Source organism: Eleginops maclovinus, chromosome 12, assembly GCF_036324505.1.
Source record: "Eleginops maclovinus isolate JMC-PN-2008 ecotype Puerto Natales chromosome 12, JC_Emac_rtc_rv5, whole genome shotgun sequence".
Lineage (NCBI taxonomy): Eukaryota > Metazoa > Chordata > Actinopteri > Perciformes > Eleginopidae > Eleginops > Eleginops maclovinus.
This window is the reverse complement of record NC_086360.1, coordinates 22,945,593-22,963,130: the sequence shown is the minus strand read 5'-3', so window position 1 is coordinate 22,963,130 and position 17,538 is coordinate 22,945,593. Positions and strand designations below refer to the sequence as shown.

The following is a 17,538-nucleotide window of genomic DNA, read 5'->3' as shown; positions in this document are numbered from 1 at the left end:
ATAGAAGCAAACTGAGATTAGATTTAGCCCTAGCATAGTAATTAAGAAAAGGTATTACTGGTGACGTCATTATACAGTAGACACATTCCAACAGATGCTTAGTTTTCCACAGCATCTCCTTACTTTAAAATGGTAACGCTGTATCTAACTCTAAACTGTGCACTTTACATAACCTGCTTATATAACTAATGGACCGGAAGGCTACAAATGCATTTGTGATGCACAAAAACAACCCTCAGTTATACTGCACATCCTTCTCTATCCTCCTATAAGCAGCAGGATTTTAGCTGTGAACCGTGTGAGCCAGGAAACCAGGTGACCCAACAAACCCATGCTGTGGTGGATGGGTGTCTGAGACACACCCTGGTCTGTGTTGACTTCAAGTACCACCGCAGGGCCGGAGGGATGAGGTCACTTAATGTGGAAAGAGTCCTGCTGTTGGAGCCCTATTTAAAGCACGATGGCTTCCTTAATACAAGAAAAAACACCACTCACTGCCCACAGCTATTCAGCCATTACACAGAGTATTGCAAACATAACAGCTTGAGAAGAGCAACTAAAATCCCAAATGTGTAAACTCAGTAATGAGCAAGAGCTTCAACGAAACGACTTTAACCTCAAGAAAACAGAACTCAAAGTAATTACTAATGTTTATCCAAACAATAGATACAAGCATGATTCACAGTGATAGTAGACTACACATCAAAAGTGTTATGAATCTGTTTGCGTTCGTTTTGGACCTTTTCTTCAGTCCATTTCTCGTTTATAAAAAAGATACTTCTTAGCCTCGTCTTCTCCCTTTACAACTTATAGCTTCTCCACCTACTGTGGACATTAAACAAACCAGCACCAGTTGGTCTAACAATACCTTTATAAAACACCAAGCCACATTTATTTCATTTAGTCAAACAGGTAAGGGGTAAACAAGCTCTAACTGTCTCTATAGTCAGTGAGACCTTGCCACAGAAGGCAGGGCTACTGGTGTGAGTAAAGTGACAGATCCACGGCTCAGAGACCACGCTCAACCCAAATTGTACATTATGGCTTTAGCAGCCAAGTGATTACATGCATCTTTAAGCTTTCAAAAAGAGGAGAGTGTGAGATAAATACAGAAAGTACGTGTAATTCACCGTCTGCAGCACACTGTGACAATGTTCAGTATTTCAGAAGCGCAAGAAATTGACATTTTTCCATTTTTTTAAGCAAATAAAATCCTCAACTGTTTACCAAACAACACTGTGCACTGGTTATTTGTGACCATGCTTGACAACACTGACTGTATAGGTTTAAAAAGGTCCTTCTGTGTAAAAAATGATGTTTGCTAGTTTCTAAGAATGGCAAGAATCTGGAGTCTTTCATGAATCAATATCCACATTCCCTAGAACAACACAGAGTACGAAACAAAAAGCCAGAGGCGAACGGAGGATGGTGATCTCGGCCTCGGAGGCACAGTCTGGTCCCGGATACGAGTGTCATGTTGCTCAGGCATTCCGGCTCTTAGACATTTTCTGCCTCTGGTACAGCAGATAAAGAGCAGAGGGCACTTCAAGTCTGCTGCTGTTACAGTGCACATCCAGAGTGGTGTGACTGATATCACCAGTAGCAAGATTCACCCCTCAGTGGTGTTCATATTCGTTGAGAACACATGCGTAAGTTAACAGCACAGCCCGACGGCTGGCCATCGGTACAAATCACAGGAAGCCACTCAGTGCTGTATGAAAATATTAGGCCTGTAACCATGCAGTCACCTGACGGACAGAGCTGGGCTGTGACACATTCTCCAACTCCAAGTTTGGTGATCAAAGTCCAGTGTATATGAGAATGAACTCTGCGTGCGTGTGTGTAGTATGTGAAAATCACAAGATCTTGTCTAAACCTCATCCTGACTGCTGAACACACCCTGTGTAAAAAAAAAAAGAAGAAGCAGACTTTGACACTGATGTCAATATGGATTTATGACCCACCGTCCAGTATCAGATAACATTCCCACTAAGTATGAGACTGGTGACCTCGCCCAATGAATCCGTTTTGAAATGTTGATTTGGGTGAGCACACAACAAGAAATATTTGCATTATGAAGCGTTCATGATATCCGAGCATAGTAAGCAAGTATTACAACAGAGTTCACCAGACTTTTTTCTCTGCACATGACTTCCTGAAGACAGTAGGAACAGGATGTGATTTAAGCAGGAAGGACACACACTGATGACCAGGTGTAGCAACAGGAACAGCATTAACAATTCCAACAAAGAGCGAAGTGATTGCAGAGATAAGACTAGCTTAAAAGTAGACGCTTAAGTTTCTTCATTAACAGTGCATTTATTACCTCCCATTTAAAAAGGCTCCAAAGTGCTACAGGTCATGCCCAGTCGAGTTAAAACGTGCACACCCACAAAAATGCATGTCACCCAGAGACGTTTCAAACCAGTTCTGTCCTGTAAAACAGTCCATACCATTTCAAAATCAATTGGTGCTGTACTAATCAGGGTTCCCCCAGGATTTTTAGTCTTAAATTTAAGACTTTTTAAGACCTTTTTAAGACCACTTTCAATAAAATTTAAGACCAACGTCGCACCTTCCCTGGTATGCGTATTAATGAAAAAATTGAAAATCAATCAATCAATCAATCAATCAAATAAATAACTTTAATGAACAATATGCTCTGAGGACAACAGCTTTCAAAGATCTGCTTCAACATAACATTCACCATATTTAAACACAATAACTGTGTGAGGAGTGCATGTATGCACATGCACACGTCTGTGGGTGCGCCTTTGTATGGATGTTTTTTCCCAAAGTAACCTACAGCCTGTCTACACTGTATTTAAGTCATTAATTTAAGAACCATTTAAAACAATAACTGTGAGGGGTGTACGTGTGTGTATGTTTGTGTGTGCGTGTGCCTGCATTCGTCTGTGGGTGTGCCTGTGTGCGGTTGTTGCAATCTACACTGTATTTAAGTCCTAAGACAGAATAATTTAAAACAATAACTGTGAGGGGTGTACGTGTGTGTGTGTGTTTGTGTGTGCGTGTGCCTGCATTCGTCTGTGGGTGTGCCTGTGTGCATTTCAATAGATCCTACAGCTTTTGGAGCTCAGCTCTTTTGGCAGCAATCTGTTCGTCCAGTTTAATGAGTTCAGCCATCTTTTCCTTGTGGCTCCTTCTAAAGGCATTCGATTTTGCTATTAGCTCCGCCATCTTGCTGCCTGCTTGCTTGGCTTCAGCCTGGTCTGCCAACTTATCAGCATCCCTGAGCAGATGTTCGGCTACCTCCTTGATGGATCTTCTGTGCTTTCTCAGTTGCTCCAGGTTCTCCTCAATGGCCTTTCGTTTTTCTGACTCTGCTTGAGATTCTCTCTTTTTTCTCTCCGTCTCAAGATGAATTCTATATCTTGCTCTGGAAGATGAGACCGAGGAAAGCAGGGCTGGCGTGAGGGGGACCTTGGTAACCCCTCCATGGAGAGAGATGTAGTCACAGACGATTCTCTGCGCTACAACGGTGTCTTCGTGAATGTTAGCAGTTTCAATTTCTTTGTTCACCGAAAAGCCCCGCTCAACTGTTGCCTGCCCGTGTGATAGAAGTAGAAGCTTCTGGATAAAGGACCAAAGTTGTGGGTAGGTCTCACTGATGATGTTGCTTAGAAAGACATCCAGTCTTTTCTTGAATGGCTGGAAGGACTGAAATTCTTCAGTTCGGACCTCCACGGACAGCATCTCTGAGAACTTCTGGGTGATCAGATCACCTAAGAAGAGTGGATGAAAGAGCATTCAAATAAATGTATAGCTACAATATCAGTAATATATTATTATTCATACGACTGCTTGATCTAATGTCCTATTGTGCTGTGTTAGCATATGCATTATGTTATAATTCTTATTACGTAGTTCCTATTTTTTGACCATCGGCCGCATTGGGAAGCTTCAATGAACTGTCACATTAAAGAGTGTTACAATACACTTAGTGCTATGCACTGCACAGCATTATTCTAACTTATAATGGCATGACAACAATGGCATAATCAGGATAACGAACTGCATTCGTAGATAAAACAAATAATGCACTTTGAGGTGTAACGCCTGTGCTACCACTTTGAACATGCAGTATTTTTTGATACAAGAATACCATGATGTTCTTTATCCCTTACGTACAGGTATTACATTAGTAAATTGTATGCTTATGTTTAGACCTCATCAATAAAATAATGTATGAATATGTACCAGCAGCAACTCCTCCATCCAACTGTCTGTCTTGTAGAAACTTCCTGACTATGCTCTTCATCTGTTTCTGACACAGTTCAGGGTTGCTGTACATAAAGGCTGGGTTCAGACAAGTTAATTGTCTAACAATCGGAAACTTCAAAGGGCTCCTCTCCTGAATCTTCTGGACCATTTTGGATAGACACTCCATGCATTGGTTTTGAAAATGTAGGATGGAAAGTTCCTCTGAGGATTTACTCCGCTGTTGGAGTTCCTAAGGATGAATAAGGAATAGCTGAAGTGAACTGTCCCTGATTACAACACAACTGTTTACAACACAACTCTCCTTGCTCTTTCCCTTTAACCACCAAATTGCAATTTTGTGAAACGCCTACTTGTCGGCCATGATTATTTCCAGAATACCTTTATGGCAGTCTCTGCACCAATGCCGATGTCCACTGCCTTTGGATGCACCCTCGACTGCTTGTCAGTGACATCAAGCCGTACCAAGTGCTGAGGTGTGACATCAGTCAGTAGCTCTCGCTTGATGAATCGCCTCAGCAAATTCTACAAAACAGGGAAAACATATCCGAGAATGAAAATGTCTTTGGGACACAGTAGCATCATTGTCACAATACACTTGAACTATTTGAAATTGATTATATAGATGTAGTCTGTGGTCACATATTGGCCCAAATCAACCAGCAGTAGTCTTATTGTAATGAAAAGAGATGATGTTAAATAAAAAGACATATATTCACACAGATTCACTTAAAAGATTCAGCTTACCTTCAGTAATTCAGCCAAGTCATTGGCAAAGAATGGAAGCACAGGTTCATCCGTTTGATACTTTGTCAAGAAGGGTGTCACACTTCGTGAAACTGCCATGAAAAAATGCAGCTTTGCCAAAATAAGAGGGTCTTTGGTTGCCACCTCGATGGTGTCATAAGAAGACGTTCCAGGGTTTGGGAGCTTCTTGGTTGTAACAGCATCAACATATTTCTTCATGTCAGGCCAGATCTCAATGGCTCTCTGCACTACTGGGAGGTTCTCGATCCAGCGGTGACCACAGAAAGGCAAAGCAAAGGTTTTGGACTTTGTAAGATTGCAAAAATCCTCCCTTCTTGCTGGCACATTGTGAAAAATAGTATGAAGAGCTCTTAAGAACTTCTCCATATGCCACTCAGTGAATCCACATTTGACAGCATTATGTAGAGTGTGTAGCCCACAACTTCCCACTACAACCAACTGGGCACCCCCAAAATGCTCAGCATGCTCCGTCTGCAGCATCTCAAGAAAACGCCAATTGACGTTGGGTCCGTCCATGGACAAAGAGACCATCCTCCTCAAATCAAGGTCACGTAAACACTCCTACAAGAAATATCAGAAACAAAATTCAAACACCTTTGCAGTATTCTGTCATACAATATAAAAGTGCTCTATAACCATTTGTATCATGCTTTGGGTAGGGGAATATTGGATTGAACAAGTTGCTGATATAACAGTTTACACTATATACATTTTCATATGAAAGGGCAACAGATGTTTTTATTTGTTTTACATTTTGTCAGTCTTAACAGTAATAGACTACATATTACTGTGTAAGATTATAGAAGGCCTATTCATTATTCCACAGTACTGCTATTCTTGCAGTTTGTTGCCAGACTGTGTGAAAAGTTACTAACAAAACTATACTAGACAAATTGCTAATAACTTGTTCAGCTCAGTTGTTTTAAGAATTGCAATTCTTATCTAGGTAATGCACGGTAAGCAACTAAGAAAACGTGATGACTCAATATTGACAAAAACGATTTCCTCTAGATGGCAGTAGCGCATTAGCGCGGGCTCTGAAGTTAGCATGGGAATAATTGTACAGCCCTGTTTACCATTTCATAAAGTAGCCTAGCTTATCTCTTGTGCAGAGCCTCTCTGTAGCACGGATATGCTCTGCCTATATGGACTTTAATTTCAAAACATCCCTGTTTTACCTTTAGATTACATATTGAATTATCTTTTATTAAGTATTCTTCAGAAATGTTATCTGTAGCAACTTACCTTGAAATTACTGAGAAGGTCCACCGCCTTTGCATGGCCCATGAACTGCGAGCCAAAATATCGTGATCGAACACGGTCACCGTCCCAGTAGCGGAGATGGATGTCAAGCTGTTTGGTTTTTGTGCTTTTGTTGAGGCTTTCGTCCAGCATTGGCACAAAACCAACAGCCTGGTTTACCTGCTCGGTGAGCTCCTTACTGATAAAAGGGACGAGACCGAACTTCGTAAGATACGCTGTCTTGTTGCTCCCGCATGAAAATGTTGCCGCGATTTGAGAGTCAGGGAACATGCATTTGAATACATCGGTGATGCCCTCATTGGAGGAGTAGGAGTGGTGTTCGTATACTGTCCTAAGAGTCCATATTACCTCTGCCTGCAGAGTTGGTGTTGACCCGCACAGTAACCCTGACAGTGGTACCTGCTGCAGTGGTGTAGCGCTAGCCACGGAGGTAGACTGCACTGAAGGTGGCACACAGAAAGTTGCTATCGGTGCCTGGCTCGAACGCACTTCAACCAATTTTGTGTGCTTAGCACTCTTCATATGGGAGTTCAAGGCTATATGCCCCATGGTCCCAAGTTTGAAGGTTTTTCTGCATAAAGTACACTGTGCCTCCCACACATTCCCTGGCACAGGCTGAACCCAGTTATACTTAGCGTCGTGTACCCACGACGGATTGAACCGACATTTGCCCATCTCTAGCAAATAGAGTAGCCTACTTTAATGTCAACACATTTTTTTCGGATTTCACTTCGCGCGAACTCAAAGACTGTACCAAAGAGAACACAATGCAATGCAGAGGGGGGTGTCAGCGTCTCAATCAGTTTACAATGAATCGGTACAGGTTGCCTGATATTTAGGATGTAACCTACTAAAATGCAACGTTTGGGTGTTCTAAGATTCGCTGTAACAACGAACAAAAAAATACATGTTGTGGCGCCGTATCAAATAAGGAGGTGGATGAAAATTAAGACTTTTTGAACAAAATTTAAGACCTGTGAACAAAATTCAATACCTTTTCAAGGCCTTAATTTACGAAAACTAAATTTAAGACTTTTTCACGTTTTTAAGACCTCGCGGGTACCCTGACTAATAAGATACAACACCAATGGGTGGATGTTACACAAGGCAGATTCAATGAAACTCGTTTACTTGGCTACAATAATGCTGTAAACTGACATACAAACATAGTTTCTGGCTTGTGTGTAGGAGAAGGAGGGAGTAGACTGCTGCCAGCCGAGGACATTTCCACGGTTAACTACTAACGTACCATCAAACGTATTTATCTATATCTCAGAAGTGACCTGGCGTTGACTATTTCAGACGCAGACTTCGCTATTCTTGCCTAAACACAACATTTGAAATATATGAATAGAACACTTATGATCAGCATACACTAGTGTTTTGTAACTGTCCATGCAGAGGCCTGGATGACAGAGCTCACAGAGATTAAGATCGCCTACGGTAGCCAAGCACTCAGCATGTCAACCCTGACACTTCAGAGATTTCACAGCACATCCCACATGTTAACTCGGGTTCAGGCATGCTGCAAATATGCCAACACAACCTCTTGCATTACTCTCAGTTTTCCATCAGCACTATTTGGTCACCTGTGCAAACTAGAAACGAATAGAAATTGTAGCTTCTACGGTAGATTTGCAAACCATGAAACTCTTTAGCTAAGCCCTTTGGGGTCGACCTCCTGATCAATCCGAACTCGGCAGAGGAGCCCGACAGTTTGACCAGAGAGCAAGGCGTTCTTCACATTCCTCACCTCGGCCCCAGGCAGCTCTGTTAAGGGTATGACCAATGTGAGCAAGAAGGGCGCGAGGGTGTCAAATGTAGCACTCTTTGAGGTGTTAACGGTGCTCAGGTCTGATATACACAATTAGGAATTTAGAGTGTGTTATTTGCCTCGAGCCTGCATTAACATCTGAATACATGAGGCAGGAACGCAGGTTGCATGGATCCTTGTAGCTGTTTGCTATGACAATTAACAGTCTCACTGAAAACAACAACCATAGCTGCACATGAGGTACAGGCAGAGCAGTGCAGGACAGTCAACCTGTGGCAACTTGTTGCATTCTCCCTTCTGTCCCTTTCAAAAGAAGAGCTTGAGGCTCATTCGCAAGTCTGTATGTGTCTAAAAATCAGGCATTTGAACTAAAATGTTTACCAGAATGTCATGCACATACCACAAGCATAAAGAGATGAGGAGAGGCAGAGACACGGTGATAGATGACATTAACTAACACAAGGGTTGACGAATGAAACGTCTTGAGGTTGGGTCACACACGACACAGATCTATGCAACTGCTGGACAAATGGGAACTTCATGACGTCTTCAATCTTACTATAGACTGAAGATGTTGGCGAGCAGGTGAACAGCTACATAGGTCCGTCAGTAACCTTACACTTTCAGAACACTTGGCCCTAAACAGACTAAACCAGCTAAGCAGGAAAATCATCTCCAAGGCAACAAGCCTATAAGGTATAGAAAGTGTGCGTCGCAAGACTGACAACGTGAAAAGGACTTTGTCCAGAACCAAAAAAACATGAATTCAACTGCACTAATGCAAGAAAGAAAAAAAACACCCACACCAACAGCAAGGGGCTAAAGTCAGCAGCTGAATACCTAACAAGTCCATAACTACACACTACAGACATTTGTATCCTTCGAGAGGAATGTCTGACGCCTAGAAAACAACCAGTTGCATAGCAACAAGCAAGACTGCACAAAATAAGTGAATCACACAGCAATAGATACAAAGACTGGAACAGAACAAAAATGGATGAGCGACATCCCTCAAGGCAGCAGAGGACATTCTTTTCATTCACACAAGAGGCCTGCACACTTCCTTTCCTCGCAGCTCAACATGTGATTCACACATGCACACCACTAAAAGGGTCTGCATGCTGTCCAGTGCTGCTCAGAGCTCCATGGAAATTTCCACCTTTATAAGTCTCTGTCTGTATGATAGGGCAGGAACAATACAGCACAACCTCAGCTAAATATAGAGCAAGCAGAGAAAGCTATACGGAGATGTGCCACCGATGCACCGTATATTCCTGGTAGCTAGGGAAAACTATGTGAAACTATGTCATAAGATTAACTCCAGATAGCATTTAAGACAAGTCTGCTATTTACTACTACTTAACTGGTTGCTCTGCTGCCAGTTTGGAACTATTTGGAGCAGCTTAGATTTTAAAACCACATCTGTTATAAGTATCTAAGTGCTCCTGCAGCACAAGCTATGTGCTCACAGGCAACTGAACGGCCCTGGCTGGTGATGATACAGGATCAGTAGTGATTAGGTCCATGTAACATCTAAGACAAGAAATCTAATGAAGGGTCATTAAGTGTCCTCTCTTTGTTAACACTGCACTGAGGAGATATTGATATTGGCATTTAAGAACATTTATCTACAGAAAGCATTTGGTACATATGAAAGGCAGCCTCCTGAAGCTGATTCTATGTGGAATTTGTGTGCAACGGTGGTTTGTGTGTGAATTGCTCTTATCAAGCATCCAATGACTGAAAAGGCACTGCAGACACCATCTGCTGGAATTGAGCAAAAAGAAGAAGTCTGCTTTGTTTTAAAAGAGCTACCATTCATTCGGCTCTGTATTCATAGATTATACATATTATTCAGGATACCAGCAGTCATACAGACTACCACATTAAAGTAATTATTCTAATACGGCACTTGGATGCAGTGAGTGCTTCTGTGACACAGACAACATCTGACTTCAACCCAGTTCTCTCATCCTGGCCGCTCTTCATATTTCAGCCTATCCCAGAATTCACATGTGTGCCGACACTGCATGAAGCAGCCAATAGCAAGGCAGGGAGGAAATGGTCTTGGAAGCCTGTCAGGCAGGGAGCAGTGAATGACCATATATGGTAAAATCTGCAGTCAGCAGGACTGAGCGGCAGAGGCGGCAAAGGCAGAGGCAACTGAGCAGCATAGAGGTCTTGGAACACAAGCTGACCAAAGTATGGGGAAAGACCCTGGATAGCATGCACAACCAGGGGTATTTTCGTGAGCACAGAGAGCGTAGCTTAGTTAGCAGCCTAACTGGTGCATGAGAGACAGAACAGAATTATTGTGTCAACGTGCACACCCAGGGATTACTAACAGCAGAGGTTGCGCACTGGATGAATGGTGCTTTGAAGGAATGAATCCAAATCAAATACACACTCCACATCTGATCAACCTTTCAGTACAGAAGCAGCGTTTGATTGCGGAACATGCCATCTACATTAAGCAATGTGCTATGTAGTGTGTTATGGCTGCAGTTAAGGTCAATCTTAAAAAGTAAAAAAGAGAGAAGAGGAAATGAAAGATGCTAACAATTGACAAAGTGAACAGTCTGCACGGAAAATAAAATGCTGACGGCTAAAAACAGGAAAGACACCGTGGAATCCTAAACAAAGGCATGCTTACACAGATTGAATGAGGGATTTATAGTTAGAATCACAGTAATGATTTACTGAGACTTCCATTCTCATAAACAGAGCAGACAGAGAGGAATTATCAGGAATGTTTCACTGAACACTTGCTAGCTGCATTCACTCCCACCGCTTCCTTCATATGGAAATCAGGGAATAAATTAGCAGGCATCCTGCTAAGAAAGAGAAAGGAGGAGATTGAAAGCATGAGGCAAGGGAATGACATGTGTTGAGCTGGACATCTGATGCCCTCTATAAATCCCTGTGTTCTGACAGGAGGAAGCAACAATACCCGTGGCTGTGCTGAGTCACAGCGGCCTGCCGCACTAACCTCACCCTCCTGAGTCACACAAAGCATCGGCTCTATTGGTCGACAACCTAAAATGAGGCTCAGACCTCAAGTCAAGTCACAGAGCCATGACATCGACCTCTGAACTCCAAGAGAGGCTCTTCCAGCCATTTATAAACACAAAAAGCAGAGGGAGACTACAATGCCTTTTTTGAAGTGTAATCATTTCAGCAATTCTTCCTCCTCCCGTTATTGCATCACTTCAACAAAGACAGTGCCCAGTTGCATATGGGTTAATTGTAAAAGGGGGAAGGAGCATCATCACACTTTCTGCCTCCCCCCAGCAGAAGTGTGGTAATGACAAAGGGCTGCGCTGGGAGTAAGCGTGGGACAAAGGCCCTGAGCAGCTGGCTGCCCACAGAGACTGGGAGCAACACAGCCCGGGCAGATGGGTGAGCCGGACAGATGCACCCTCACATTAGGGATGGAGAGGGGTGGGGGTGGTGGGGTTTAGGGGATGTGTGCCCTTGAAACAAAAATGAAATGAGGACCAGGTGAGGTTTAGAGCAGTATCTACATCAGACAAAGCTCAACAACAAATGGAAACGCATTATGATTCATATTCAAATCATTTAATTATTTTTCATGCATGAGGATACAAGCCTTGTTCCTTCAATTTATTAAAAATGGTCTTTTACCCCTTTCGGTTTTGCTGAACCACTGCAGTGTGCTCTAATCATACCGTTTGCATGGGACAGGCTCGCCCCACTTTTGAGACCTGCACTGCCAGCTGGGGCTATGCTGAGATTTCCAGATGGACCAACGTTGTCATAAAAATTCACTTGGGAATACCATGGTAGAAAGAACAATTCCCATTATTTAGGATCCAAATTGATTGTTGTTCTAATTTCCCAACAGCTAAACTTCCTCTTTGTATGCTGGGCTGCTGAACTGGTTTTCCGGGAGTACACACTGGCCACACTGTCCAAAGTATAACATACATACACAGTTAACACACTACTAGTCTTAAACAACATGGCCTTCCCCTTTCAGCTCCAGTGTCTGAATGCATGGCCTGTTGAAAATGAGGAAAACACTAAATCTGAAGCATTAGTCACGCCCGCAGTCTGTATGAGCGAAGATCTAAAAACGCTTTTTAAATCTGTCACTCGAGAGGAAATTGCCTGAGGTTCGCTCTGCAGATATAGACCTCAGTGTCTTACGACTTTATATTTCAGTGGTCTAAAATTGTTCGGTAGACACACACACACCATACAGTTTACTGGGATATGGCAGGCATGCAGAGGGCAGCTCATTGGAACCAACAGAGAGAGGAGGGCAGCAGGGGTGTGAAACTGGTGGAGCCTGCAGCCCACCACTACAAGTCCTGTTTTGAACGAGGTGCTGAGAGGTGTAAGCTGTGCGATGACAGGCCTGAGGATCCGGTCCCCTATGCCAGAGCCTTCTCAGATGACATGGCCGTGTACTGCTGTGCACTAATTACAGGCCCAGGTTACAACTGTCAACAGTATTGCAGTACTTATGTCACTCAGTGTCAGGACCTGCCACTTGGCTATTGCTAAGAGCTGCCAAACAGAAACAACAGCTAGCAATTCACCACCATCAAGCATAATGGCACCCAAGGGCTCTCTTGGGGACAGGCCATAGCCCCCTGTGGGATACAGTGTGATCTCTATTGCACCTTAATTAGCCCAATTATGACAGCAGGGGTAAAACACACTTGTTTACAGTTAAACAGTCTTCAAATGCCGTCTTGCCAAACCAAAAGTAGTTGTAGTTGGAGTGATTCCTTATATGGAGGCAAGGATCAGGAGACTGTTCGCTCCAGGGCTTTGGAGTAGTTTCTGTTGTACATATGAGGGTGTATAAAACAACTCAGGCAAACATTAGGCCTGTGGTACACTGACACCAAGAGCCAGCAGTTCAAGAGGCGAAGTTTTCAATGCAAATTATTATCTACTGTAAACAAAACATGGAAAAAGGAAACCCTTGATTGTTTACGTGTTCGTGGTAACCAAATAGATTGTAGGAGAGGTTTGTTGATTCAAAAAATAGATGTTAATTTCCCCTCACACACAGAGTTCTGGATGAACACACACCAAACTGAGAATTGTCACTCGTGTACACAATTAACAACACATTGAGACAAAGTAGTGTAAACACTCCGAGTAAACAATACAAACGATCTCCAAAGCATCGTTAGGCAGCATTGTGCTACTGAAAAAAAAGGTGCAAATGCAAACATTGCCTACACATTTTGTTTATCGCACTCTAGTTTTCTTTGTGGCATTAACGACTACGACATGATACACTTACCTTGTGAAGAGGGAGGACGAGGAAGGCTCCTCCACCGCTGGCTTCAATAATTATGGCAACATACTTGGGGTTGACTGCGCAGAAGGAGCTGTCCCATGTGACCCTTGACACCCGGATATCATCGTAGCATTGGTCATTTTTCACCGCCTGGCCAAACACGTGACGGAATTTGCTCTGCCGTACAACTCGTCGACTCATATCTGTGCAGAGAAGAAGATTGTAGCATTAGCTAGTTAGAAGTTTAGGGTCACAAGGTATAGGATAGAGAGCCGTAACATGAACCAATATAAGGACTTCTAGAGCTACTTGAAATATTTGAGAACACAATACGGCAGCAAAGCTTTTTTCCCCCCACAACATGTAATTGGTTTCTTCACTCTTAGCGTGGCCATTACTGCTAGGCACACTAAGGGTGTCCCTGAAATGTCTGGGCAATGTGGTGCCAACAATTCCAGCGTCACTTTTGCCATGCTGCCCTTAATTCCTCTGTTGGGGAAGAACAGTGAAAGAATATGATCTTTTCAAGCCATGCGGGTTTTTCCTCACCCCTGTGATCACACAGAAAGCATGTAGAGTTAAATACTTATCCCATGAAGGCAAACATTTCCCAGTCTGGGATTAATAAAGTAATTCTTATCTTATCTTATGGTTATGAGGCACCTATTACTCACCCAAACATTTAAAGGGGTTTCAAATGTTCCTATTTCACAAAGATGAAGCAAAACAATAACAAACAAACAAACTAAAGAGGGTTGATAATCTTCCCCTCTGCATTAATAACCATCTGAAACACGCTTCTCATGTGTCCCAGGTGGGAGATAGACATACCCGATACAACCAGACTTTGTAGCCGGTTGAACTAAAACTTACCAGGACAAGAATATGCTGGCAGAAGACTTTTGAAAAAACAAGCCCATTCAAAAGCTCCAAATGCTTCGCCTAAAATAACAGACCACTTCCAAGGTTGACGGAGAGCTGGGGAGATTCAGTTAAAACAACAGAACCGGCCCCGGCCGTGGCGCAACTGGCTGGGGCACCTGCACCGTACGCCGGCGACCCGGGTTCGATTCCCGACCCGTGGTCCTTTCTGGATCCCACCCCGACTCTCTCTCCCACTTTCCTGTCACTCTCCACTGTCCTATCCAATGAAAGGCAAAAAGCCCCCCAAAAAAACATCTTAAAAAAACAAAAAATAACAACAGAACCAAGGTCCAATCTGACCTACAACCCTCTTAAGCAGTCTTGGTTTTGTGAAAACCCTTCCATCTTTTAGTTTTCGGCAAAGCACATGGTAACAGTTTCCTAGCCTGAATCACCAACATGATAAAAGAGCAGCGCAGGATGTGGGATATGTTCTGGAGGTGGTTTCCATTGTGAATATGTGTGTGTGTGCGTGTGTGTGTGTGTGTAAAAGAGAGAGAGTGATACAGAGCAACAGCAAGAGAGAAAGGATGAATGTAAGCGAGAAACGCTTGTATGGCATGTTTCCGACAGAACAAGGATCACAACACAAGCAGGAAGTTCTTCCTGCAGGGACAAGGGCGTGTCCTCAAATCTTTTGAAAAAGACGTCAGTCATACTAACTGTATATTTTTGATGTCTCCAATAGCAGAAAGTGTGCTAAAGGACACATTTGTTCACATTAGAGTAAACAGTTAATGAGACTTGAGATTTAATCCTACCTAAATCGAGGATTTTGCAGTTACATGGGATTTATTCAATCCTACTCTAAATTTATCTGGATCAGAAGCGCCTTTAATCTAGGAAACTGACTTTATTTCTCCCGGAAAGGCTGACAAACACCAAGTGCCATGAACTGACCTCCGAAACAGAATTCCTGTTGGACACATTATTTTTAAAATAGGTCAGTAAAGAAATGTTTAAGGCAACAAATGGATACTTTGATAGGGGCTGTTTGGATTGGTAATTTCCCTCTGATTGCACATCAACAACTAATGATCTACTGAAGTGAACTTGATCAGTTTATTTTCAAGTATGTCAAAGAGATTTAAGGAATTGCTCTTCCTATTGTATTGCGATGGTAGTCTAGGGCTTTTTTGAGCTGTGGTAGTTTTTAAATTAAAAAAACAACACACCAAAAAAGGTGGGACGATTCCAATTTACAGTTCTAGAATGTTGATTTACAATTCTAGATTAGGGCACTGCTCAACAATGATAACTTTGTCATGAGGAATGAGGCTTGTTTGCTTTCCTTTGGAGCAACAGATTTGTCACAGTATGCTGGTGGAGTAGAAGCTCCGTGTGAAAGGACAACTAAATCAGAGACCTGTCTAGGGAGAGACTGAGTTACAGAGTTGTGTCAAACTCCAGCAAAAACTGCTGCTTGGGCTGCGTTCTGATATCGTTATGACTATAAATGTTTTATTCAAAGATTAAAAAATGAATATTTACAATACAAATATTATTTTAAGTTCATCCTTTTACGATACTGTCCAGTTCACACGAGGCACCGCTCCTCATGCTGATTTTGAACTATGTACCATGTATCTGTAGAAAATACTAGCGATCCTAAATGAGGAGCCACATGCATTAGATAAGTTAGAGTCGATGATGCCTCCCCCTCCGGTACAATCTCCCCTCCACAAAATGCTGATGTGCTTGTGCTCAATCATCCACACGTCTCCTGGCACACATAACTCTACTACACCTACTGAGACAGATCAGGACATCAGTCAGCAATCCTTGTTATCAGTTGGAGATATGACTTCAAAAGTGATTAAGCCACAAAGCCAATCATTATTTGGTTTACTCTACTTATACATAGTTGGTCGACTCACGGCACAATGAGGGATACTGTTCAGCTCAAATCCCTCATCTGACATTTCATGATTCAATTAAGCAAATATGAAATAGAAACCCTATATTAAAAAAAAGTGAAAATAGGACATGGGATTGGAAAGAAAAGTTGAATTTAGCATACATGTTCAATTGAATGACTCAAATGTTTAACAGGCTAAATGTTAGCCAATGTTGGTCAATTACAGCTGGTTGCTTACAGGTTGTCTAATGGTACCTTATGTTCTCTTGGCTGGAGAGAAAAAACTAAAGGAGTGAAAAAAGGGGGAACAAAGCACTACTAATGAAAATGCGTCAGCAACTGAGTGTGTAGAAGAAAGGAAATACATAACTATTATTGATTCTTTGGCACCCATTCATTTCAAAAAGTGACAGTGACAAAGACCATGGAATCAATCAATCAGTTTGTTTTCAATTCCGCTTATGAATTGAAATGTCATTTAGAATAACTTCCTCAATGAGATACTTTGTAGTCTACATTTCCCTCTTAGGCACGCTGCTCTTGATGCTGAAAAGTATGCTCAGTTTGATTCTGCGGCAGGTAAAGGAAACAGTAGAAAGAGACAAAGTTGTGTGAAAGGTAAAACTTTTCTTTTATCATAAAAGAAGTCCAAAAGACTCCCTTTATGCCACGGGCAATTGCATGGGTGTATGGTTGGCTGCGATCTGTCTCAAAGACATGTTTAGCAACACAGACATGCTGCTTAGCAACATCAGGGAAATACCAACACAGGAGAGAAACACATTACAATAGTGAGACATACAAACTGATGTCTTAAAACGGTACTTAGAATGTAAAAATGTGAATAACCGCTAACATGGATTATAGCCCCACATTTGAAATTACACCTGGCCATGCAAAACAAGACCACATTTAAAAAAAGGTTCAGGTTTCTTTAATGATTTTAGTCTGGGAAACATCAATTGGCAATGCATAGTGCAGAGCAGCTGGAAGCCTGGAAATCAGCACACTCGATGAAGAGGTTAAGATGATGAGAGAACAAGCAGAGCTTTATTTGGAGTTTTTACAGAGCACATGGTGCCTCTCAACTATTGAACCTTGTGAGGAATTACTTAAGAGTTTCAGATGTAAAATCAAGCCTGAATGTATGGCCTATCTCTCACCTGAAATGTAACTCATTTTGCTACACTACTGAAAGTGTCCCTTCCAAACAGCCACCGTGTCTTGGGAAAAGCCCACGGTAAGCTATCAAGTCCACTGTAGTACATTTTTATGTTGACGTTGCTAAGGAGAGCCCTTTTCAATCACTAGTCTGTATGATAAGGGCTTATCACCTCCATAAATGTCCTAATGACACTGATGACACACCTAACCCACATAAATGCTTTTGAGCTCTTCCCATTCTCAAAAGAGAAAGATCAGTGACCCTAT

At 42.4% G+C, this 17,538-nt stretch overlaps 2 protein-coding genes and 1 long non-coding RNA gene across 4 annotated transcripts in view; 1 reads left to right on the top strand and 2 right to left on the bottom strand.

Moving 5' to 3' along the window:
- The window catches only part of coro1ca (coronin, actin binding protein, 1Ca), a 35,192-nt gene that overhangs the window by 9,436 nt on the left and 8,218 nt on the right, over positions 1–17,538 (bottom strand). For both annotated transcript variants that reach the window (XM_063897037.1, XM_063897036.1), the window contains one exon: positions 13,329–13,528. In XM_063897037.1, the coding sequence (XP_063753107.1) occupies positions 13,329–13,526 (198 nt within the window). In that variant the 5' untranslated portion in view covers positions 13,527–13,528. The remainder of the gene's footprint in view (positions 1–13,328; positions 13,529–17,538) is intronic.
- Positions 2,501–5,193, top strand: LOC134873451 (uncharacterized). The gene is made up of 2 exons (XR_010166958.1): positions 2,501–3,615; positions 4,295–5,193. It is a non-coding gene; the product is annotated as an uncharacterized LOC134873451 (long non-coding RNA).
- LOC134873427 (uncharacterized) lies at positions 2,631–7,334 on the bottom strand. The gene is made up of 5 exons (XM_063897019.1): positions 6,253–7,334; positions 4,987–5,568; positions 4,621–4,764; positions 4,219–4,471; positions 2,631–3,743 (listed from the first exon to the last, which is right to left on the bottom strand). The coding sequence occupies exons 1-5, from the start codon at positions 6,943–6,945 to the stop codon at positions 3,079–3,081; spliced, it is 2,337 nt and encodes a 778-aa protein (XP_063753089.1). The 5' UTR covers positions 6,946–7,334; the 3' UTR covers positions 2,631–3,078.